This window comes from Taudactylus pleione, unplaced genomic scaffold (assembly GCF_031769625.1).
Source record: "Taudactylus pleione unplaced genomic scaffold, aTauple2 ptg000065l, whole genome shotgun sequence".
In the NCBI taxonomy this organism is placed as follows: domain Eukaryota; kingdom Metazoa; phylum Chordata; class Amphibia; order Anura; family Myobatrachidae; genus Taudactylus; species Taudactylus pleione.
In genome coordinates, this window is record NW_028284467.1 from 16,412,343 (window position 1) to 16,439,172 (window position 26,830).

Genomic DNA, 26,830 nt, shown 5'->3' on the forward strand with positions numbered 1-26,830 from the left:
GAGCCACTCGTGAGTGCACGGCGCTCGCAAGTGGCTCGATGTTACCCCACTGCGCATGCGCCGCATCCGTAGACCCTACTGATATCACTACTGATGTCAGTAGTGGACTTCCTGCTCTATTAGAGCAAGAAGTCCACTCGGCCTTGCGGTAGCCTAGACCCTACCACAGGGTCTTGTCGCAAGGCCGATGGTCGCGATTATCGTGACGGCCTCCTGCCTGCTCGCACAAGCTGTGGAAGGTCTGTGGAAGACGGAAAAAAAAAATAACACGCCCACAGATCCTGCGAGCTGCCTGCGGCAGCGTGCCGGTCTGATTCAGGGTCTTGCTCCAGAAAATAAATATATCTCTTATCCCACATGCAGCCAACCAATCATGTCAGGGAAGTATCCCTGACTGGGTGCACTGACAATGGCCAGAGTGCCATAATCTGAATACCTAGACAGTATCATGCTTCCTTTTACCGCCACCACCTGTAATAATTGAAGAAGACAGCGCTAATCTGTCAGGAAAGAACAGAAGGAGAATGCAGAAATTACAGGTTACAAACTTTAATGCAGACATTTATCTCCCATTCTAAACACAGAACAAAAAACGCCAATAAGTTTATTCCTTGTGCCCCCACCCTTGGGGTGCCATAACCAAGTCTATGCTGACTGGCTAATTAAATCTGAGGCCTTCCCAGAACTACCCAAGTCATTTTTAACTTAAATCCAAATAAATCAGCAATATTTCCCCTGCAGAATGATTACCTAAGATATGGGGTGTTCACCTTAATCTTCCTTATTTGATCTACAATATGAGTGTAAATATGAGGCATTGTGATGTGGGATTGGGGAGATACTTCATAGCTCCAAAACTATCTGAGAGATCTCATAATCGCAGTGAACCTGCGTATCGACCTCAGCTGTGTGATTTTACACTCTCTCAGTTATCACTAAAGATCAATTTTACATTATTAACCAAATATTTTTTGTCTTTGATCTGCCTATATAATATCACACTTAAAGGTCCAGATGGTGTATACAGTACTGGTGTACAGCCATGGGCAAAATTTTTGAGAATGACACAAGTATTGGTTTTCACAACGTCTGCTGCTTCAGTTTTTATGATGGCAATTCATTTGATCACTCTTCATGACATTCTGGAGTATATGCAAATTGCCAAGTCCCTCTTTGCTAGGACAATGAACTTCCAAAAACAACATTTATACTGCATTTCAGCCCTGCCACAAAAGGACCAGCTGACATCATGTCAGTGATTCTCTCGTTAACACAGGTGAGAGTGTTGACGAGGACAAGGCTGGAGATCACCCTGTCATGCTGATTGAGTTAGAATAACAGACTGGAAGCTTTAAAAGGAGGATGGAGCTTGAAATCATTGTTCTTCCTCTGTTAACTATAGTTACCTGAAAGGAAACACGTGCAGTCATCATTGCTTTGCACAAAAGGGCTTCACAGGCAAGGATATTGCTGCTAGTAAGATTGCACCTAAATCAACCATTTATCAGATCATCAAGAACTTCAAGGAGAGGAGTTCAATAGTTGTGAAGAAGGCTTCAGGGTGCCCAAGAACGTCCAGCAAGTGCCAGGACCATCTCCTAAAGTTGATTCAGCTGCGGGATCAGGGCACCACCAGTGCAAAGCTTGCTTGGGAATGGCAGCAGGCAGGTGTGAGTGCATCTTCACGCACAGTCAGGCGAAGACTTTTGGAGGATGGCCTGGTGTCAAGAAGAGCAGCAAAGAAGCCACTTCTCTCCAGGAAAAACATTAGGAACAGCCTGATATTCTGCAAAAGGTACAGGAATTGGACTGCTGAGGACTGGGGTAAAGTTATTTTCTCTGATTAATCCCCTTTCAGGTTGTTTGGACAAGCATTTTCTAGATGCCCCAGAGAAGGAACGGTGAGTGCTACCATTAGTCCTGTGTCATGCCAACAGTAAAACATCCTGAGACCATTCATGTGTGGGGTTACTTCTCAGCCAAGGGAGTGGGCTCACTCACAATTTTGCCTAAGAACACAGCCATGAATAAGAATGGTACCAAAACATCCTCCAAGAGCAATTTCTCCCAACCAAGAACAGTTTGGTGATGAGCAATGCCTTTTCCAGCATGATGGAGCATCATGTCATAAGGCAAAAGTGATAACTAAGTGGCTCTGGGAACAAAACATCGAAATTTTGGGTCCATGGCCAGGAAACTCCTCAGACCTTAATCCCATTGAGAACTTGTGGTCAATCCTCAAGAGGCGGGTGGACAAACAGAAACCCACAAGTTCTGACAATCTCCAACCATTAATTAGGCAAGAATGGGCGGCTATCAGTCAGTATGTGGCCCAGAAGTTGATTGACAGCATGCCAGGGCTAATTGCAGAGGTCTTGAAAAAGAAGGGTCAACACTGAAAATATTGACTCTTTGCATAAACTTAATGTAATTGTCAATAAAAGCCTTTGACACTTATGAAATGCTTGTAATTTGACTTCAGTATACCATAACATCTGACAAAAAGGTCAAAGACACTGAAGCAGCAAACTTTGTGAAAACCAATACTTGTGTCAATCTCAAAACTTTTGGCCATGGCTATAGTGATTACTTCTTACTGAGTTTAGGCAGAGCCAGCCCTAGGCACAGGCAACCTAGGAAAATGCCTAGGGGCATTTGGAATGCCTAGGGGCTTTTCCAAGCCTAGGGCCGGCAGATGTTTGGGGCACCTGAATGGGCTCTGGCTACCGCAACCAGGCAGCTCAGCATGCAGCCGGGAGCATCGAGGAGGCTGGATGAGCGGACAGTAGCCGGGAGCAGGGATGAGGCTGAATTGGCAGATGGCTGCTCTGCCTCTGGCTACCGCGGTCAGACCAGGCAGCGCAACATGCAGCCTAGGGCACTAATTTGGCTAGGGCTGGCTCTGGGTTTAGGAGACAGTCTGGCAGCCTCACTCCATTCATCTGCAAATGCAGGCACAGGCTATGTTTGATGAAGATCCTGTCAGGCAATTTCGTCTTGCTGTTAGGGATAGCAACTGTATGTACATATAGATTGGCTCTACACCAGGCAACCTGCACAGGATTTCTTGCTGGCAATTACACTTACAAAACCAGTTATTTTGTGAGTCACTGGAATTAACATCCCATTGATCTGTGTGAGCAGAGTTTGCTAATATCAAAAGAACATAACCAAAACATTTCTATTACCTGCTATTACAAACAATTTACTGTATATTTCAATATCCCCACTCTTTAGGCAATAGGATTACTTACTGGTCATTTAGCTCCTTCTCTTCCCATGTGTCCTGTACAGAATCTGAGCAGCAGTGATGAGGCTGTAAAAGCCCGTCACTAGACTGGAACAGATGAGATCCGAATGATGGACCCTCACCGAGTCACAACTCCACAAGTTAACAGTGCACAGGGTATTGAATTCAATTTAGGGGCATTTTTATCAATTAATATTTGTGGGATATCTCCTAAAAACACCCACTTCAGCTGTAAATATTAAGTTTCCTCCAAATGTTGGTACAGGGGGGCCGTAGCAGATATTGGAGATATCTGTTACATTCTCTCATTTTCTAATGCAAAATCAACCCCCAAAGTCTTCTATATGGGCTGCTTTATTGTGGAATTTACCAAGCTCCGGAATGTGTTAATAGTCATCAATACTCCTATTCCCAAATAGTGGAAAGATGAGACCAGTTTTATTGGATGGGTGTATATACTCCAGTGATCCTTAATGAACTCTAATGGATCATTTGCCCAAATAACATTGAAACCAGAAGTATGTCCCAATCTCTCATACAATGCACAGGCTGGGGATGGACCCACATCTGCAAAATAGTCAAACATGTCCTTGAATCCAGCAAAATTGTTTCTGTATTATCTCCAATTTAGAGACTACGCATGGATTCATTTGCTTTAGCAAATATTGCCAGGGAGATTGGTCATCCTGTCAGGCCCACTGCCTAGAGAACAGGAGAGAAAAGTAAACTATAAAACAGCTGTATCCAGATAATGAATTTAGCCATAGTAATTTTCCTACTGCACCAAATCAAACACCCTATCTTTATCTACAAGGCATCTCAAAACTCTGCGTCTGATCCTTGTCATTGCTGTGTACGAGAGGACCAATAGACCTATATGGTGTAATACAATGAATTTATATACAGCAATATAGGCAACTTTGTTCTGATCGAGTAAACAATGATGGGCTATGCATTATACACTACTTAACTACTCTCTTGGAATTTGCCAGAGACTCACAACTTTTTATGGGTAGTCCACCGTATCCGCAGAAGAGTGTGTGGATCTCCCGCATCCTTTCCACTTCCTAGTGAAGAGGACAGAACGGGTAGATAACTACCGGGAATTGCGGCTCCATAGCAAAGGGGCGGAGCTAATATGACCTAACCATATTATTTTAGCCCCCATCCCCTACTCACGGGCCCGTGCATAATGGCATTTTGCTGTGATGGGGGCTGGGCCTAATGACGTAAAGAGCCCGGTACTGCCCCCTAAATGTTCAGCTGCATCTCCTCCCCTCTGCAATCTCCCGGAGAGATAAATTAAAATGTCAGCAAGTTTGCTGCAAAATTGTCACAGTGACACAACATTGCATATTATATTGTCGGTTGAAGCAGCATTATTATTAAATTTATCATGTATCCTTAGTAGACTGTCTTACGCTTAATAAGCAAGGATCCCAATATAAAGGTGTCTTTTGTTTGATTAGTAAATGTTCAGTATTGTGGTCATGTGACATACAGTGAAAAGTAAACTTCATCTGTTCTGGCTTGTTATTCCCAAAGGCAAGAAACCACACCTCTTTATAAACACAAGGCTTCACACACCCTATAAATGTAGTATACATATGGCATTTATTTGTATCTGATAACTGTGTGTTTCACTTTTTATACCATGTACAAATCATGCAATAAGTGGGTTATTTATAGCTTAACTATAGTCAATGCAATCTCTTGCCACACACTGCTCACCATTCTAAATGCAACTCATGTGAAGGTACAAACATATGGACATTCAGCACATACAGTAATTTTGTTCACAAATTCACTTCTTTAACTGCCATGACCACACACAGGTGTGCGCTCACTTTCGGTGTGTCCATGCAACCTCTTATCTGAGCAAAAGTGAAAATGGTACTTTAAAGTTTTACTGGATGTTCTAAATAATTTTAACTTTTACGTTTTTCCCCAAAACACAGATTATTGAGGGTATATTTACTAAAGTGAGAGTTTTTTTAGAAGTGGAGATGTAGCCCATATTCTTAACATTTAACCAGCACCTTCCTAGAAGATAATAGCTGCAATCTGATTGGTTGCTATGGGCAACATCTCCACTTCTAAAAACTCTCACTTTAGTAAATATACCCCCAGGGAGTCTAATCTATGTCTTAAACTAAGTAATGATAGTTGGTGCTTTCTTCATTTCATTTGTCTTACTTGTATGTAGTAATCTTTTAAATGACATTGGTATGTGTATATCTAAAAATGCATGTTGTCAGATGGTGCAAGATAATAGCCAATGTCCCATCTCAGGCACTTGTAAGATGTGCGGAAAATAAATATCTTTTGCATCTGGCTGTGTGCAGCATCAGGCACATTAGCAAGGACTGACATAACCACTGAACATTTCACATTCTCTCATTTAAGTGACCAATGATCTATTCATGGCTAAATTTAAGGGTCACTTATCCATACTCATGATCTATGGAACATATTCAATTGGCCGCAATCATTAGCCACACCCAAACATCCCCCCGCGCGGAAAGTGAAATTGGGGTCGAGGTTTTTCCTATGCAATTAGCTGTGAAAGTTTTAGCTGCGGCAATTTCAATATGATTTAATGCACCTTTTTCTGGCAGCCAGAGAGCAGGTGCAAAGTTGGGAAAAGTCAATATTGTAATGTAAAAATTTGCAAGCCTTCATTCAGAACCCCCTAATGATCAATTAGCCAATTAGAAATTTTCAATTAGCTTAATTTAGCCAATAATGAAATGCCATTTTTGGGCTGATGATCTGCAAAGTGCAGAATAATGGCATAGGTATATGGGATTCTGTATGGATGGGACAGGTGTTTTTACGATTGCAGATGAGAATTACAGATGTTTTTTAAAGGATTTCTAAAAGTGGCTTCAAATGACTCAAAAATCAGCTTACAGACATTTTTATTCACCCCAAATTTAACTACAGCATTTATTTTAACAATAAAAATGCTTTCTCTAATTTTTTAACTATTCTTAAAAGAAAATGGAAAAAAATGCCATTTAAAAACTTTTAAAAGCACCAAATATTTTTCATTTGGACAGGAAAAGAGGCGTCCAATTTGCTTCAATTGGATTTCGCGAGAAACGGGATCATACATAGCCGCTGTAAACAGAAATAGAGCACAACAAACGCGCTAATCTCTCTTAAAATTTTGCGGCCAATAGGATGTGCTCCCATGACCTCTCTACTGCTTTCGATGAAGCCAACCACCCTCTTCTCCTTGTCATCCTTTACTTCCTTGGCCATTACATCACTGTTCAGGGTCATCTCCAGGATTTATAAAGATGCCATCAGTGTCTTTACTACTGACACATCCACTTCTCTTCTCCCTCTATCTGTTGGGGTTCCTCAAGGCTCTGTCCTTAGCCCTCAGCTTTTTTCTATTTTTCCCTCTTCTCTTTGTGAACTTGTAAACTCTTTTGATCTCCACCACCACCTCTGTGATGACAACATGCAAACCTATCTCTTCTTCCCAGAACTCTCTCCTTCCCTCTTATCCTATATATCTAACTGCCTTTCTGCAATCTCTACCTGGATGTTTTTTTAAATGCTACCTAAAGCTCAATCGGTATATGAAGACTCCCAAAGAGTGAAGAAGTTGCCCATAGCAACCAATCAGTTTTCAGGTAGCATTTATCAAGTACATCCTATAAAATGATAGGTAGACAGACGCTGGGCATCTTCCCCACTCCTCTCAATTTCCCCAAATATGAAATGGACACGTTCTTGGGGTTAACATAAGTGCGGCATATATGTGCAGTAGATTGTTGGCCTTGAAATTCACTCAACCCCATGGAGTATACGTCTCTATGTTTATTTTCAGGAATAATTTCCATAACCAACTGTTTACAGTTTATGTAATCATAGTCTATTGCCCCATCTATGGCAGCTTGGTTGCTATAGTGGTTTGCATTACAGCCTCACAGGCCTGCGGTCATGAAGTAAATTACTGACCAAGCAATATATGTGTGGAGTTTGTATGTCCTCCCCATGTTTACATGGTTTTCCTCCAACACTCCAGAAACATACAGTGCTGGTAGGTAAATTGGCATCTGACTACACATAACTGGTAATAAATAAATAATAATAATAGCTGGGAGCCTGTATACAGTTGTTCTGGAAATATTATTCTCTTGTTTTCCTGTAGGTGGTGTCACACAAAGTTTGGAGAGCAGCAAAAGTTTTGCACACTACCCTGCTTAGCATGTCGCCGACTATGATGCGCGATAGGAAACACCATTTTCGTAATTACAGGTACAGTACTAATATTGTGTCTGTTAGTAAGAAAAAAATAATAAAAAACACACTATTGAAAATATTTAATAGAATCAACATTCATAGGTTTGGCTGTTTAACCCTTTTTCTCATTCTCTGATCAGCCCTGACCTCTTTGTGCTGCTACGTTTGCTTACTTTAGAGAAATAATGTTTCAATGATAAACATTGTTAGAAAACCTTTATAAAGCTGTCAATCCTGCTATATAAACAAATATACACTTTGTGGCACCTTGAGCATACAATTTTATAATAATAATAATTTTACTGTACATACACATACTACTAACAATGATGCAAGTAGCTCCATCTAATGGCCACAAACACTTAATAATGATGTAAATAGCTCCATCTAGTGGCTATAAAAACTTTTCCTTAGTAAAACTATAATACTGACTTGTTAGCATTGCTCTAAGAAAATAAATTGTACAGTAATCAGCTGGTTTAATATTCATTTAATATTGATTTGTGGTTATTCAGGTTTATTTTGTTGTTGAACAGTTAATTGAACTTTGTGTGATTTCTGCCCAAGTAGATTTGCTGCATTTACCTGTATGAATGTGGTTTGTGTCTCTATAACTCTCAGGCAATGCTGTTCGGGAAAAGAGTTTGTGGATTGGTTAATTGGCATCAGCCGTGGTCTCCAGTCGCGCAGTCAGGCGATAGGAATATGGCAGGTACTGGTGGATGAAGGAGCACTGGTCCATGGTAAGTAATATCATTTTTAGTTTGATGTGGACATTATGGACTGATGTAGTAAACTGTGTATATTGTCACACTGCTCAAAGGGGCAGCATTTGCTGTCATCTGAGTAGTATTTGTGTTCTTTGCATTGTTGTATGCCTTTTTGTCCCCCTGCCCGATTTTCCACTGCAAACAAACCAATCCCAGCGTTCTATGCTCACATTAATGCAGTCCCAAGTTTGTATCAGACCACTTTCTTCTGATGGTCTTATAGTGAACTAGGGAGCATGAAATGTTGTTATCACATGAGAATGAAAGAAAATGCCTAATAAATGTATTATTTGTATATTTAAGGAACATGAGCAGCACATTGGAATGTGGCATTCATGTCTAGTAAGAGGCGTTCCTTCCTGACTCCACGAACACAGGAGTTTTCATAACATCCTTCCGATGTTTAACTATTTTGCTGCCAAAACACTTTCTCCCACCCAACCAGAGGAAATCTAGGTGATTTCTGAGAGAATGTCAAACAGGCGTATCCTAGCAACAGAGATAACTGTTGTTTTTACAGAGTATATGGCAGTATTGGTTCTAAGTGTATACTATTTAAATAATTAAATTATTAGGAATATGGCTATATTTAGTGAAAATAGACACCTGCCAATCCATCTGTTCAGGAAACAGTATAGAAATAGTGTCCTTTTTTCTTCGTTATAGTTGCTAATTTTTTTATATTTTGTCTGTATGAATTATCTATGTTTCTACAATACAGAAAGTCAGCAAAGGTGCTGGATAGTGATCCCTGGACATGGTATGCATAATGATTATTGTAGGGCGTATTCATTTACAATGCCCTACACAGTGTCAGTACATCCCTTATCAAAACATGCATTAATCTTGTTGCAGTGAGACAAGAACCAAACTTCCAAGATAAAGATTCACAGTTTTACAGATTCCTTAATGCAGAGCTGTTCCTAGAGCCAACACTGAGTGACCGAGATACTGAGGATGAGCTGCAGGAGTCTCTGGTGTTCCTGGCACAGCTTGGGCCTGCAGCTTTGCTCACAATGATACTTCGCAAGCCGTAAGTTCACTGTAACCTACTACTCATGATACAATACTCATCTGATCCAACGCACATTTTGCACAACACGTTGGGCATGATTCCGTTTTGTATGCAAGTCCGATGGTTTCATTTAGTAACTCTTGTTTCTTGCTCCACAAACAATGCATCCAAATCAGATGAACGGTGTAGGAATTACAACGGTTTCTACATGTGCCTCCCACTTTTTAAGAGGCCAAAAGTAATGGGACTATCAACTCAAAAGCTATTTCATGGACAGGTGTGGGCTATTCACTCTTAATTTCTTCAATTAAGACGGTAAAAGGTCTGGAGTTGATTCTAGGTGTGACATTTGCATTTGGAATCAGTTGCTGTCGACCCTCAATATGAGATTCAAAGAGTTGTCACTATCAGTGAAGCAAGCCATCATTAGGCTGAAAAATCAAAACGAACCCATCAGAGAGATAGCAAAAACATTAGGTATGGCCAAATCAACTGTTTGGAACATTCTTAAAAAGAAAGAACGCACCGGAGAGCTCAGCAACACCAAAAGACCTGGAAGACCACGGAAAACAACTGTGGTGGATGATAGAAGAATTATTTCCCTGCTGAAGGAAAACCCCTTCACAACAGTTGGCCAAATCAAGAACACTCTCCAGGAGGTAGGTGTATATGTGTCAAAGTCAACAATCAAGAGAAGACTTCACAAGAGTGAATATAGAGGATTCACCACAAGATGTAAACCATTGGTGAGCCTCAAAAACAGGAAGACCAGATTAGACCAGATCTAAAAAAGCCATTACAGTTCTGGAACAACATCCTATGGACAGATGAGACAAAGATCAACTTGTACCAGAGTGATGGGAAGAGAAGAGTATGGAGAAGGAAAGGAACTGCTCATGATCCAAAACATACCACCTCATCAGTGAAGCATGGTGGTGGTAGTGTCATGGCGTGGGCATATATGGCTGCCAATGGAACTGGTTCCCTTGTATTTATTGATGATGTGACTGCTGACAAAAGCAGCAGAATGAATTCTGAAGTGTTTCGTGCAATATTATATGCTCATATTCAGTCAAATGCTTCAGAACTCATTGGACGGCGCTTCACAGTGCAGATGGACAATGACCCGAAGCATACTGCAAAAGCTACCAAAGAGTTTTTTAAGGCTAAAAAGTGGAATGTTATGCAATGGCCAAGTCAATCCCCTGACCTGAATCCGATTGAGCATGCATTTCACTTGATGAAGACAAAACTGAAGGGAAAATGCCCCAAGAACAAGCAGGATCTGAAGACATTTGCAGTAGAGGCCAGGCACAGCATCACCAGGGATGAAACCCAGCGACTGGTGATGTCTATGCGTTCCAGACTTCAGGCTGTAATTGCCTGCAAAGGATTTGCAACAAAGTATTAAAAAGTGAAAGTTACATTTAGGATTGTGTAGTTTGTCCCATTACTTTTGGCCCCTTAAAAAGTGGGAGGCACATATAGAAACCGTTGTAATTCCTACACCGTTCACCTGATTTGGATGTAATTACCCTCAAATTAAATCTGAAAGTCTACAGTTAAAGCACATTTTGTTTGTTTCATTTCAAAGCCATTGTGGTGGTGAATAGAGGCCAAAATATGAAAATTCTGTCAATGTCCCAATATTTATGCACCTGACTGTATATGTTATACTAATGGTTTGTAGGAGCCAACTAATTTTACTGCTAGATGCCTGAGTTATTGGCCCAGAATTTATTTGGAAGGGAGTGTCACAAAAGTACCAGCCGATGGTAAATGGTGCGTCCTCTTCCACACTTAACCCTAACATTCTGCTTCTATCACAACGTGTCCAGACAGTTAAGTCTGACAAGGTTAGGGTGTATTTTTTGTAGAAATGTTTTTGTGGAACAGGATAAATACTCAGATCAGATTACTATTTTTTATTTTCTTTTATGAAAGCAACTTAGGAATGCTGCAGGCAAAATAGTGGATTTATATTGCTAATATATGTCTGCTGAAGTTTGTTTTAATATTTGTTTTAATTTTTGTAATGTTTGTTTGTTTTAATGGATTACAGTCCTTATCAGCGGACTGAAGAAGAACTGGAGGTGATATTCGAAGAATTGTTACATATTAAATCAGTCTCCCATCTATCCAACTCGGTCAGTATTCTTTTCTATACAGTCAAAGTTGCCAGCAGACTGGCATGTAATATTATATATATAATAGTGATGTCACTGGTTCTACTGAACTCATAGACATCAGCAGCACCCAAAGCGTAATTTATAATTAGGTCTTTCTATTAGATGTATCAATGCTTCGAGAGAAAGTGGAGGAGTTGTCCTTAACAACCAAATAGTTTCTATCATTTATCTAGCACAGTCTGTGAAATTGCACAGTTAGAAGCTGGTTGGTTTGATTGATGCGCAACATCTCCACAATATCTCTCTCGAAGGTTTGATATATCTCCCCCTTAGTTTTACTCCAGCAAAACAGCAAATGTTTTGATCTATGGCCCTTTGTTAAGCCGGTATGCAGTCGGGATGCCGACGGTCTAAATGCCGACTGTCGGCATCCCGACTGTCTAATCCCGGCAAGGGTCTAATGACAGACGTCAAAATCCCAACGCCTGTTATTTTACCTATGCCAGGAGCCCGACGCCCGGCAACCTGATCGAAGGTAAGCGGGGCAGTAGGGTTAGGTTAGGGGCTCCCGGGGGGGACTTAGGGTTAGGCACCCCCACGGGAGGGTTAGGGTTAAGCTAGGGGAAGGGGGGAGTTAGGTTTAGGCACTTAGAGGGGTGGTTAGGGTTAGGCACTTGGGGGGGAGGTTAGGGTTAGGCACTCCTAAGGGAGGGTTGGGGGGGGTTAGGTTAGTTTGTATTACCTTAGCTGCTGTCGGGATCTTCACTGGTGCCGGTCTTCCGGCATCAGGATTTGAACCGCCGGACGTGCGTCCGGCAGTAAATCATACCGATCCCAGGCCGGTATGGCAGCTTTTTATCTATCTATGCCAGCTCTTTTCTTCTGCCACCTTATCTTCCTTCTAAATTTTACCATAATATAATTTTAATACGGTCTTGCAACATATTTCCTCAGTGGTCCATTTTATTTAACTTGATGATAAAAACATTGTCGTATGTGTGAAGTCAAATAGGACCATTTGCAGCAGTTGGCACACAGTTCAAATGACAGCTCTCATTACTGTCATAATATTATATAACCAGTACACAGCACTTGTCTGCAACTACAGGATTACTGAAAAAAGAATCTATGCAGCAATTCAATATTTTATATCCTAATAATAAACGTTGTGTTTACTTTTCAGGTGAAGAAGGAATTAGCATCTGTGCTGGTGTTTGAATCTCACACAAAAGCTGGAACAGTGTGTAAGTGTTTAATGTGGACCTGTCACCTGGGGATTTATTTAGTGACAGAAAAAATGTATTATATTGTAAAAAAAACATTTTAAGCGAATGACCTTGGCAATAAGGAATACATTGAATAAAAGTCATATAATGACTACAGCCAAGCAGAGGCGGATTTAGACATCATGGGGCTTAAGCATGACATTGATTTAGGGCCCCCTTCCTCATACAATCCATAACACTATATTTTCATTCCTGATTTATTCTCTTTACATTATTTGTTGTTTTTCCTCCTTATGTTCAACTTTTTAAGATTTTAAACATTACTGACATTACAAGCATTTAAAAGGAACATAAAAACACAGTGTAAATACAAATTAATTTATTAAAACTGTAAGTCACATACAAAGATAAGGGAAGGCATTTTCCCAAATGATCAAGCCCTAGCTTAGCAATTGTAGAGGATGAGATAGTGATCACTGTAGGAATTTTTTAGGATACATCTAACACAGCAAAGCAGAGCCATAGCTACACATTTTGCTGCCCTGTCTACATAAAGAGCAGGGCCGTAGCTAGGGTAGTGCGGCCGGTGCCATCACACAGGGCACCACAGATCAGGGGGCGCTGTTTGGGCTTGTCAAATTTCTGTTTATTATCATTCTCACTTGTAGCTTCCTCTTATTTCATCCCCAGCATCTCCTGGCCTCACCTATCTCTTCCCTGGCCCTTCCCCATGAGGCCATTCCCTTTTTTGGGGTGCATTATGTCCCTTTGAAAAATGAGGGGGGCAACAATGCTCTTTCTGGCACAGGGCACCAAAAAGTCTAGTTATGGCTCTAATAAAGAGCATTGGTGCCTCTATTCATAATTGAAGCAGGAAGAGCTTGCGCCAAAAATAACAGGTGTGGGCTCGCTGGGAAGGGGTGTGACCACACAATAGTACTCCCAATTCAAATTATTCCACAGAGTAGTATCCCTTAGTCACATTATACCGCACAGTAGTGCCCCTGCAACACATTACACCACACAGTAGCGTCCCTTAGTCACATTACACTGCACAGTATTGCTTCTTATTCACCTTACACCACACAGTTGTGTCCATTCAGGTTACGCCACACAGTAGTGTACATTCAAGTTGCACAACACAGTAGTGCCCATTCAGGTTATGCCACACAGAGCCCGTTCACATTATGCCACACAGTACCCATTCATGTTATGCCACACAGAGACAATTCACGTTAAGCCACACAGTAGTGCTCCTAATGCACATTATATCATGCAGTAGTAGTTCCCCTTATACATTATGCCACATAGTAATGCCCCTTACATATTATGCCACTCAGTAATGCCCTTTACACATTATGCCACACAGTAATGCCCCTTACACATTATGGCATACACTGTAATGCCCATTATAACATTATGCCACACAGTAGTGCCCCTTATAACATTATGCCACACAGTAATGCCCCTTACACATTATGCCACACTCAGTAATGCCCCTTATAGCATTATGCCACACAGTAATGTTCCTTACACATTATGCCCTACCCCCAGCAACTCCCCTCCCCCCCCAGATGTAGTAGAGTGATTTTGCAACTGCGCTGCGTCTAAGTCACACTGAACATACGTCCTGATTGTGTCCGTGCCGAGTCGTAGTTCTAATATCACTGTATACACAGGGAAAAGTGTACTGAAAATGTAATGGACATTGCTGGGTGCAGATGGCCCATCTTATTATGGGAGTGTCGCAGGCGTGTCGGGAAAAGTGGTGGCGTACACAGGAGCTTGACCGCTCATAGGAGGCCATACTCGGACGGAGAAACTGCACCTGCCATAATTTGGTGCAAGTTTTGATGGTGGAGGCAGCCAGAATGTCATCAACTATGGCCCTAAGTGACAGATTGAACAAGATAGTTTACTTACGGTAGTGTGACAGATTACATAGTATTGATAAATTACAGCACATTCTAATACATTAACTACTTTACAGACTAGCCCCAATACACTCACATCAGGGAAGGAGATTCACTTGTGAAATATGTGGGATAATAAAAACTGTACTGTTTTTGTTTAGAAACATCAAACGTATAAATCTGTAGCACAATACTGTTAAACATTACAGGCAATATAAATTAAACAACAGTAAATATTGTACTATAAAATAAAATAGCCTAGAGAGTGTCCTATCAGCATTACAGCCAGAACATTAACATGGTAATAACAATGAAATAACCGTATTGTACAGTGGGGTAGGGAGCTGTGATGAATCACAACGGGATGTAGTCGGCCTCCTGGCGGTTGGGATACTGGTGGTCAAAATACTGGCGCCGGAATCCCGACAGCAGTTGGAATCCCGGCTCCAGAATCCTGACCGCTGACATCCCGACGGTAAGTATTGGGGTTAGGGGGAGGGTAAGGGTTAGACTGCGGGAGAGGAGGGTTAGGCTGCATAAAAGGTGGGTTAGGAGAAAGGTTAGGGGTTAGGATACTTACCTAATTCTGTCGGGATACTGATCGATGGCAGCCCAACTGCCAGGATCCAATACTCAAGCCATCACAACGCTACGCCCTCCACACTTCCCCCTCCAGGATCTCTCAGGAGGCCCAGATAAAATGTCAACCAGTGTGCTTCATTTCCACAACCTAGAAAATGACTATTCCTATATTAAATGCAGATGTAAATTTATCACATTAATGAGATTGATGAGCTGTAATAAAATAATAAGCACGTTACATATTGACACATGCAATGATACAATTAGTCATTAGTATCTTCTATATCATCTACTCATATGTTTAAAGTAAAATATTATGCCAGATTGAGTTTTTAATCATTAGTACCCTGACTTGATTACTGTCATACCTGATTACTTATTGTCTGGAGCTGAAGCTGCTGATATCTACTTAAATAATGTATAGAATTCTTCTATTATCGTTTGTTTTTACTTTGCAGTGTTTAGCCAAGGTGATAAAGGCACGTCTTGGTACATTATATGGAAAGGTTCAGTGAATGTAGTTACTCATGGCAAGGTATGTCTCACTTCTTTACATGTATTCTCAGGGATGTAAGTAGAACTTTGTGGGCTCTATAGCAAGATTTTGAAGAGCCCCCCCAATACTTCAAGAGAGACACCTCTGTCTGCAGCAGCTGTTTATTTTATGTCCCATAGTAGCACTCTAACTAACTTTTTATGGCCCATAGTAATGACTTATGGGATGATTCAGCTTAGGATGGAATTGCAGAGCTGCACGCAAGCAGCTTTGCAATTCCGTCCTTGCTAATATGCAAATTCAACAGGTGTATGACTGAGGTCACAGGGAGGGATCACTATCGCGATGATGGATGTTGCCGAGCCACCTGCCAGCTGAGTAAACCTTAGCTTATGCAGGGTGGCCGGCTTGCGAGGCTAGGAAACGGTGTCCGTGGACACAGCCCTGGCCTTGCCACTCCAGGAAAACTGGGCCGTCACGCCTCTGTTTCCGGGAACGCCGACCATCCCCGCCCCTTTCAATCAGGCAGAAGCATAGAAAGGGCTGCGTGTGATCACACAGGACCCGTTCTGCACATTTGCAGAACGGGTCCTGTGCGTGTGCAGATTCCTGACAATCGGGAATCTGCGTTCAGCGGAATTAGCCCCTTAGTTTTATTTATGCCCCATAGTTCACATTATACCACACAGTGCCTTTGTTCATATTATTCCACATGGTAGTTCCCCCAGCTCACATTATACTGTCTCTTTCTGTATTAAATGCAGTATCACCTGTTCTTATCATGCCATTCACCACTGATGCCAATGTGAGCTCTGTGCAGGAGAGGTGAAGTGGGCCCCTTAAGCCTTTGGGCTCCACAGCAGCTGCACCCTCTATAGTGCCGGCCCTGCATCTACTTATCCTTCACTTACAGTCTTATTTGATAGCTTGATCTTGAAGTAAAATGAATTACTTTTACACTGTGTTTTGTGAATTAAAAGGAACTAGCAGTAAGATTACTGTAGTAACATGTGTGCCTTTTGTGTAGATTATTGTGTATGTGGATGTACCCAGGCATGGTATAATGTGTAGACTAATGCTCCCAGCCTCATACTGACGATGTCTGTATTAGGGTCTGGTCGCTACACTTCATGAAGGAGATGACTTTGGTGAGCTGGCTCTTGTGAATGATGCCCCGAGAGCTGCTACCATTGTATTACGGGAGGACAACTGTAACTTTCTGCGAGTGGACAAACATGACTTCAACCGGATTCTTCGGGTTAGTAACTATAGGAAAATCATGTTACAATACTATGTAAGAAACATAATACCTAATGGCTATACAGCGTCCATGTTTTATTAGCACATATACATATAATGGAATGAGTACGTAAATAATACTACTGATTGCTTACCACCATATGATCTTGTCTACAGGATGTAGAGGCTAACACAGTGCGTCTAAAGGAACATGGCAGGGTTGTGTTGGTCCTGGAAAAAATCCCTCAATTATCTGGGAATAACCTGCAAGCAGTGGTACCTGGTAATAACAAGTGCGTCCATCACACAGCTCACTATGATGGACTATTGTGGTGTTTTTATTTATATTGCTAGAATAGTAATGTTTATAACTATACAATGTTCTTTGGTATTAATCATCAACTTATTAAAATTTATATATAAATATATATATATATATATATATATATTATTTATACACATATATACAAACAAATGATCCTATGATTACAACAATGAGAGCCAATTAAAAGACATATCTAATGTGAGAAGGGTTTGGATAACTTTCACGTTATTTTGTAGTCTTGCTTTTGTTTGGGTTGTCAGTGTAGGGAGGATATTCTGACTGAGGATGTGAATTGGTAACTAAGCATTCCCACTGACACTATTAACAAGGTTAGGGAGATTATTTTTCAATTAGTTTGTCTTTATAGTACACCACATACTGAGCGGAGATATCTATATGTCACATGCTGAGCAGATGTATAATTCACGTCTTTGTATTTCTAAGCATGTGACGTATGTTTATGTCTCAAGAGGGTGGGGTGGTGGGGGGGGACGTAAGCATACATCACATGTTTAGCAACTCAAGAGCTAATGATCTGTACTGACAATAGAACTGACTATCTGACCTACCTAGTTATCCCTATGTTTTGGCTTACTGAACAAACATTACAATGTAGCTTATTTGCTGCCGTTATTCCTCCAGTCCAGTTGAATTGGTATTATTATGTGAGTAATATAAGACTACAGTCTCCTGTTGTACTCATACTTTGTAGGTACACAGTTATGTCTGGAACAGCTGATAAAATTCTGGAACATTTGCTGGAGACCATGAAATTGGATTCATCTCTCAATAACCCAGAAGGTAGGGACACAACCCATAAACTTTAGGTTACATGTATTAAAAATGATACTGAGAAAGTAAATGAACCCAAGAGTGTTTCTCTCTTGGGGGCCTACTTGTCAAGCAATTCAGTCATTAAAATATTTGAAACTGCATTTTCTCCATGTGAAAGGACAGAATTAGGTTTCCCTAAATGTAGACCTCTCAACACAGATGTTCATGAATGATGATGTTTTGCCTTGTTCTGAGATCCAAACTTTTCTGGAAGATCTGAACTAAATCCAAACCACTCATCTCTACTAAAATGTAACAAGAGAGAAAGCAGGAGATAATGGAAATATCCCCTGCTTCCCGGTAGCCAGTACTCATACCTTTCCAGTGGCGGCATTGGGGTCGGTGACATCCATTGCAACCCGTAAACCTCCTGTGCTCTCCTCACTGGTCTCGTGGCATCCCCCCATTTTATCACTCTAGGGGCATACCCAGCAGTGGCGTAAGTTCATCCCAGGCGCCCAGAGGCAAGTTATGATTTAGTGCCCCCCTATCCCCCATATTTACAGCCCTAAATGGGGTGAATATATTGTGGGTGATGGGGGAGGTGCCCCTTCAGTGCTGGCGCCCGGCAGCAGGCGCCTCCATTGTGTCCCAAACTTCTGCCCCTGATGCCCAGCACTCCCGGAGATGCCAGCCTACCCACAGAGACTCTCCCTGCTCTGCACTACAGGCTCTACTCAGTGACTGGAAGCTGGGCGCTGCTGCACCGTGATGTTAGTGTGCAGCGCCCGGCTCTTTTTCACCGAGTCAGCATTTTTCTGTCACCCACTTGGAGGGTGACATTCTGTGGGGTTTGCAACCCCTAGTGATGCCACTGAACCATTCATTCCCATAGTTTTCTATGGGGTCAGTATGTAACAAGATCTGCAAAGTGTCGCTTTTCGAATCTTGCATGCGTGAGCTAATGTCATCTTCGTTTGGTGTTACCATGTTCATTTCAATGGGGCAGTCCTGCTAGCTAGGGATCTTATGATCTTCCTGTGGGCTGGAAGTGAGCCCAAAGCCAAATGTGAGATTTTTGCATTGCACATTCGCATGCCGTAGAGACCTTACCCAGGGCCCATTTCTACCAGGTGGCCTTGTCTAATCAAGGGAGGCATGGCCACGTCACCTTAGAAAAAAAAACCCTATGTGCAGCGCTGCAAAGCCGTGAACCCATAAGTGATTGTGATTTCTTTTCAGGGGGCTGGATGTATTTTGTAATAAATATGCCCCTTATTGCAATATAGTTATATTTGACGATGTGATACTTTCCATCTTTGTGACTTTTTAAGATTTTTTTTTAACTTTTCTGGTGGAAAAGGACATGGGATTTACGTTAAAGAATTGTAGAGAGGTCTTTTTACAGTACAAAATAGGTGAACTAATGATCACAATCAGGACCAGACTTTAGTCAGTTGCAGGAGGTCTTTTACACCCAAAGCTCACCAAAATGATCATTATTTGACTGCGTGTACTACTATAATTTTCCCTGTATGACGTTAGCGACACTTGGTAGCATAATATAAATAAACATAATAATAATAATAATAATAATAAAAAAAATAATAGTAATAATAAAAAGTGTTACATGAAAACAGTCTTCATTCTTACTCTAGAATTCTGTGTATACAATGCAGTTGGTTTCCTGGTGGTAATTTAAAATAATGGCACTGTCTCCTATGAGAAAAAAAAAAACCCTCCAATATAGAAGAATTATAATAACTTAAATTACATTTTTTTTTACATTTTATCCTCTTTCTGTTCTCTTAGACTCCTTTGCTGTTGAATTCCTCCTGACGCACAGTGTGTTTATGCCAACAAACCAGTTGTGCCAAGCATTGCTCCATCAGTATCCTGAAAAGATAAGCTCAAATCTGCTGCACCAGAAAAATAGCAAAAAACAGAGATACTGTGGGTCTGATTCAGAGATGTACGATAATACAATTGCAATGGCATTCTCTCACGGATCGTTGTTGCTAAAATATGCTAGTGCCTTCCAAAGCACAGCCGTGCATAGGGACTGCCATTGCTGCCTTCTCATATCCGTGCAACAGCATAAACATCGGTAACATCGACACACATTGGGCATTCACGCAGCATGTAAGTCATGTCTGACCAGCCGCAAACACTGCAGCTCTCCTGACATGCAGAGCTCTCATGTTGTGAAGGAGATCGCAATGGCTAATTTATGCACGCCCATGAAACGGCGTTTAACTTTAAACGGTCCGACATGCCTTTGTTTTTCTAATCACCCCCTCGCTACCACCCCTAAATGCTGACTACCTTTCACTCATTTTGTGAGTGGTTCCTCACGTTTGCAGTGTGACTTTCCCACATGCACAATGGCTCGATCTTCGTAAATATCGGCTTTGTGACAGTCTGTGAATCGGGCCCAGAGCCGTACTTACCTACCTTGATGATTTCTTCTCCGAGAGCTGCCCAGAGAAGAAAAGCAGGTGGGAGGCGATGGGGGCGGGGCCGGACTAGTTGCATCATTAGGCCCTTCCCTTGTGCAAAATTACACGATTCGTGCATATTTAAATAGGGGCTGGCCATATTATGCGATTATCATAGAATGACGTCATTGGGCCCCGTCTCCTCCTCGCAGATCCACCGATTCCAGGTAAGTTTACATAGTTTCACAATTACATTTAATTGATTAAATAAGCAAGACAACGCAAATCTGAAGCAGGAGAATATTTGCTTGTTATTGTGAAGCTCAGCAGAACAACTGGAGTAAAAAAATAAATAAAAACCTGCAAAAGTCTCCGGGAATGTGGCATGGGCGCCATGTTGTTGGAGACTTACACATGCACAGTAGACTCTGGCACAAAAAGTCTACTGCGCTGCCAGAGAGGAGGAGGGCAGGGGTCCGCACAGAGCTTACACATGGCCCTCTCATCTCTTAAATTGCCTCTGAGCACAGAGTAATTACAGTATATGACGCTTCTAGAAAACTAATCCAGATAGATGGTGTTAAACATATCACTTGACATTAATTCATATGTACAACTACTTATGAAGTGCATCATAATAAACAAGAAATACAATAAACCACACTGGTGGGCAGGTATGCAGTCGGGAAGCCGGTGGACCTAATACCGACAGCCGGCTTCCCGACTGCTTTATCCCGGCGAGGGTTAAATGACAGGCGTCTAAATCTAGACGCCTGTCATTTTACCGATGCCGGGAGACCGGCGCCAGGCATCCCGATCAAAGTGATGCCGGGCGTCGAGCGCGGACAGCCACAGGGGGAGGGTTAGGTTTAGGTCTTAGGGACTTAGGGTTAGGCACCCCCCCCCGGGAGGTTAGGGTTAGGCTAGGGGGAGGGAGGGTTGGGATTAGGCACCCCCGGGGGGGACTTAGGGTTAGGCACCCCCCCGGGAGACTTAGGGTTAGGCACCCCCCCGGGGGACTTAGGTTTAGGTCGCGGGGAAGGGGGGGGTTAGGTTTAGGCACTGGGGGGTGGGGTTAGGGCTAGGGGAGGGAATTAGGTTAGTGAATACTTACCTTAGGGACGATCGGGATTTTCACCCATGTCGGGCAGACGCTATCGGGATTCCAACCGCCGGACATAACTGTTCCGGTGGGCACATTTATAAATATGGGGTAAAACAAAAACAACAGTAAAAGATATTTAAAATGTTTATAATATTTGCTATAGAACTATACGAAGCGTCTTTAATGTAACGTGTGAGAGTATCTTCTTGTATGGTCACTGACCTTAATAGCACCTCAGGTTCAGTGTGGAGCACTCTGAAGTGACGGAGCCTGAGAAGGCCACATACTCCCTTCACAGAAGGCAGAATATTGTGCGGCTTGTCAGTCTGTGGGTAGAACTCTACGGGCGGCTTCTGGAGGCTGATCCAAGTGCTAGAAGCTTTCTGGAGGTGAGCAGTTACATTATTGTCTGTTTACTGATATTGCCGAATAATGCTGGTTACACAGTTGGTTATACTGGTGCTGATATCAGTAAACTCGCTAGTTCCTTATGACTGCTTATGTAGTCCTCCATGAGAATGATTAATCCTAACCCATCCCTGGCCAAATGTCCGTGTACGTCTGTTGTGTTGCCTAATTGGAGTGATATGGTCAACCCATATGTAGTCAACGTATACAGGCAGGTGCATAAATATTGGGACATTGACAGAATTTTCATATTTTGGCCTCTATTCACCACCACAATGGTTTTGAAATTAAACAAACAATATGTAATTCCTACACCGTTCACCTGATTTGGATGTAATTACCCTCAAATTAAATCTGAAAGTCTTCAGTTAAAGCACATCTTGTTTGTTTCATTTCAAAGCCATTGTGGTGGTGAATAGAGGCCAAAATATGAAAATTCTGTCAATGGCCCAATATTTATGCACCTGACTGTAACTGATTCTGGGACACAAGTCACACACACTGACATCAAAGATGGCTTGAGATTTATTAGGGGATCCATGGGGCCAGAGACTAGAGATTCAACTTTTGTCATGTAGTTGTAATTCACCATTTCAAACAGCAGGTGTCATTATAAATCCCACATCACAAATGTTAGGTACTACTCCTCTTTTCAGCAGTAACTGTTCTCTTTATACCAATGGGCAAGATGTATCAAACCTTCTAAAGAGTGGGGAAAGTGGAGAATTTGCCCATAGCTACCAATCAGCTTCTACTTAGTATTTACCAAGTATAGGGCGGATTTCAATTAGTTTGGCACCAGCAATAAAGTTTTGCATGGAGGACTTTTCGCCTACATCGCGTATTTTAGCAGCGGAAACTTATCGTGTGCGTACCCGGTTTTCGCCCAATTAAATTCCAAAAGACGCGAAAACGGCGACACGCAAAGTCAGAACAGGCTTAAAGTGTTGTCGGAATCAGGGAAATCAGCCTGAACCCCCCAAAAAGATGCAGAAACATTGATCGATGTAGTAGTGCCTGATTAGCCCTAATAAAACAGTTTGGGGTACTTAAGTTGGGACAGTTGCCTTTAATTAGCGTCTTTGCACAAGTGGTGAAGAATAGCATAAAGCTGTTTTTTTGGAGAAAATAAGTAGTCCTGTAAAATTTGGGGTACTTGAAAATGGGTGCAAGCATATTTTAAAGTCGCTAAAGTGAAGTTTTAAAAAATGCACCTGAAACAAGCACCTGCAATCAAAAAAACACCTCACCCATAAATACTTGCAGACCCCCAAAAAGTCTATTTCGCTACTTTTTATGTTTGTACCCCCACTTTGTAGTTTTTTGCCCCCAAATTCAAACTACTTTTTAGGGGTGCTCCTCTTTTTTTCCAGGATTTTTTGACACAGTTGTCCTTTGGGAAGGGGGGTGTCCCAAGGGTGCTGAGTGGTTCCCCAACTTTGCACCCTAAAATAAAATGCACTTCTTTTCTCCTGCTATTCAGAGGCGAATCTTTTTCGCCTATTACATTGCATTGCGTTTCTTCGTACGCAAAAAGTATTTGGAATTGAATACGAAGAGATTCCGACTGGCGAAAAGTCGCAATCGGCGATACTTTTTCGCGGATCTTGGCTTTTCGCTTCTAATTGAATACGACCCATAGTCTATAAAATGATATCTACAAGCTGATTGGTTTTTTACTATGGCCAACTTCTCCATTTGTCCTCATATCCACTCTTTAGGGGGTAAGATACATTTTCCCCATTGTTCTCAACAAGTGCAGCAGTTCATTCAGAGTTGTCCATTACAGTACAAACTAACTGATAGCTATATTACGATACCTAATCTACAAATTATATCAAAGTGCACCTGTTGCCTGGTTGCCTGCACACAGCTGCAGCAGCCATCTTGTTCACTAAACCAAAATCCCTCACATCTGCTCATTAGGAGCCAGAAACTTTTATTATGATCAAGTCTAGGTTCATGTCATGCTGGCCTGGGTAATTGTGTGTTAGAAAATGTAATCATGTTTGTGGTCATCTCATGTTTAGTAGATGCAGTGTCCCTCATTGGATATTGTTTTCAAATGTTGGAAGCACGTTCTACCTCTCAAGATTAAACCTGGGTACACATTAGACAATATTTCGCCCGATCCAACGGATCGGGATGACCTAAGTTAAAATCGGCTAATGTGTAACCTCTATGTCGGGTCATGCGTGCTCCCGTTTGATCAATCTGATAATGCGACTGGCAATCCCATGCAGCGGGATGCGGCTGGTTCTGACATATCGGGCGGCCGGGCATCAGATCGTTTAAAGTGTACCGGCCACACTATTTATTAGCCTGTGCCATCGTCCATCGTATCGCTGGGTACACACATCGTTTAGTGTGTACCCAGCTTAAGATAAGTTTACTGTCTGGATAATGCTGCAATTCGTCAGGCCGTGAATACATGGGACACCAGCAGCTCTCTATTCTGTTAGGTAAAGCATTTTATTATATCTAGTCAGTCTGAAACTTCAACGTACGGCCTGAGGGGATCCACGTGACTGAACTAATTACAGAAAGTGAATAGACAGCTTCTAGCAATGCAAAACAGAAACTTGATTTATAATATAATACAGCTGATGTATGTATCCAGAAAAAGAAGAGTCTGTATTGTAGACAGAAGAGATCATTACTGACCACAGAATATACAATGTGCTATGAATATCTATATGTGCAAACGATCCTGTCTGCCTCATGTTAGTATAGGTGCCTCCTATAATATGACGCTTCTAGAACACTAATCCACATAGATGGTGTTGAACATATTACTTGACATGTATTCATGTGTACAACTTGTTTTTCTGTACATCATAATAAACAATTAAAACAATAAACCAGTGATGGGCACATTTATAAATATGGGGTAAAGAAAAACAACAGTAAAAGTTATTTTACATTTTTATAATATTTGCTATAGAACTATACGAAGTGCCCACCCACACTCTGCTTTTAGGAAGTCTCTGTGCTAGCTCTTGCAGGACTGTCGGTGTGGAGGTAAATGCACATTGTGTGTAAAGTCTAGTGTATTCATTTGTGCACTTTTCCAAATCACACGCACTTGGAAGGTGCAGAGGGCATCCCACTGAAAGTATTGGAGGACACCAGATTTTCATCCCCTTTAGAGCACCGGTAACATTCCTCCCCTTTTACAAGGGTAAAGAGCCCCTGTGACCATGCACAAAGCCAGAAATGCCCCTCTAAATCCACCCGATCAAATTGACTCATAGGTGTGCACAACCCCCCTTCCCTCCCCAACAACTCGACCCCAGGACACCCTGGATGTAGACTGCATTATTGCACTTTCCTGAATGACCTTTAATAAGAGCAAAATTATGAGGGATCTTAATTGCTGGTTCTATATATAGTATTTCAGTTCAATATTTCAGCTCAGGAAGCTACTGTCCCTCCCCCAAATCCCTGATACCATAGACCTGTAGGGAAGTAATGAAGTCACTGTACCTGATCCCTGACAGGCTCCCAGGAGAGTCCCTCCCACTGTAGCATTGGAAAGTGCCCAACACTCCAGGGATGTAATTAGAAGAAAAGGCTTATTACCATATAATATTACAGGATAAGAATAATACAATGGGACAATATCAGGCAGCACTGGCATATAGAACAGGACCCAAAATGCAGCTTCTCTCATGTGTGTGCTGGATATGAGATAGAAAATAAAATTAGTTTGATTTACGTGAATGAGTATTAGTAAATATAGAGCCACTAAATATTGACATGATTAATAGGTGTCTCACAAAAGAAGAAATTTCTCCAGAGTACACAACAGATGTACTCATATTTTATTACTGATTAGATGATAGGAGAAAATACTGTGTATTAATTAAAGGTACTCTTGATGTGATTTGTCTGCCTTACTCGCCCAGCTACTAAATTCCCTTTATGCTGTAAGACTGAGATAGTCGTTACATAATGACAATTGGTTCTTTTTTTCCTTCCATTTAACAGAAAGTCTCAGAATATGTCAGTAGAGACCCTCGTTTGCTCGCTTGCTTGAAAGAAAATCTTCAGGATCGACGGAAGAACAGAACGTAAGAGTCTTATTTAAGCTATATCATTTTATAAAGATTTCCTAGCCCAACCAGCAGTGGAAGGATATGCATGTACACAGGGTATTAGAGAGTAAAAACATGTAGTTTATATACTTTTAGAATTGGCATAATTCTAGACTACAATAAACAAAAATGGTTTTGAAAATGAGCAAGTGCTGAAATTAGTCAGGAAGAGAATATAAGCACATTTGTTTGGGGCAGTAATGGTTTGGACAGCACTGTTGTAGTTGGCATTTTATGGGTTGGGTATGGGATCCCGACGGTCGTGATGCTGCCGGTCAGATTACAAACAGCAGCATCCAGACAGTCAGAATCCTGACACCCGTAGGTAACTACTGCTAGCGCTAACCTCTACCTCTCCCCTAACTATACCTCCCTGGGGCCTGAACCTAACCTCCCCCCCCTAGTGCCTAAACCTAACCTTCCCCTCCCTGCACCCTAAACCTACCCTCCCCCTTAGTGCCTATCCTTAACCCTTCCCCTAGTGCCTAAACCCTAACCCTAAACCTCCCCTAACTCCCCGATACTTACTTCGGGATGCCAGCTATCGGGATCCCGGCACAAGTATGTAGGCCAATTAGATGTCAGAAGGAGTGACCTAAACAGTAGGTTACATTTTTAAATTTTCCACCCTTCTCCCTACTGTTTTTTTTTTTTTGTTGAGTAACCATTTAAGGAGACGTGGTAGGAAGGCACTGTTCAATGGAAACCACATAGGGGGCTAGTGTGGTTGTCAGGCATTTCCCCTTTGACTAAAGCAGGAAGGTAGTTATCTTAGGGGTGGGCCTAGGCTTCTACTAATGGGG

At 41.8% G+C, this 26,830-nt stretch overlaps 1 protein-coding gene across 3 annotated transcripts in view; it reads left to right on the forward strand.

Moving 5' to 3' along the window:
• RAPGEF3 (Rap guanine nucleotide exchange factor 3) overlaps window positions 1-26,830 on the forward strand; it is a 131,552-nt gene that overhangs the window by 66,507 nt on the left and 38,215 nt on the right. For 2 of the 3 annotated variants that reach the window (XM_088465990.1, XM_088466004.1), the window contains 13 exons: window positions 7,419-7,525; window positions 8,132-8,253; window positions 9,002-9,040; window positions 9,136-9,313; window positions 11,358-11,442; window positions 12,608-12,668; window positions 15,604-15,680; window positions 16,753-16,899; window positions 17,058-17,173; window positions 17,918-18,006; window positions 19,792-19,870; window positions 21,761-21,911; window positions 25,921-26,003. In XM_088465990.1, the coding sequence (XP_088322116.1) occupies window positions 7,419-7,525; window positions 8,132-8,253; window positions 9,002-9,040; window positions 9,136-9,313; window positions 11,358-11,442; window positions 12,608-12,668; window positions 15,604-15,680; window positions 16,753-16,899; window positions 17,058-17,173; window positions 17,918-18,006; window positions 19,792-19,870; window positions 21,761-21,911; window positions 25,921-26,003 (1,334 nt within the window). The remainder of the gene's footprint in view (window positions 1-7,418; window positions 7,526-8,131; window positions 8,254-9,001; window positions 9,041-9,135; window positions 9,314-11,357; window positions 11,443-12,607; window positions 12,669-15,603; window positions 15,681-16,752; window positions 16,900-17,057; window positions 17,174-17,917; window positions 18,007-19,791; window positions 19,871-21,760; window positions 21,912-25,920; window positions 26,004-26,830) is intronic. The other variant, XM_088465997.1, reaches the window with a different exon arrangement.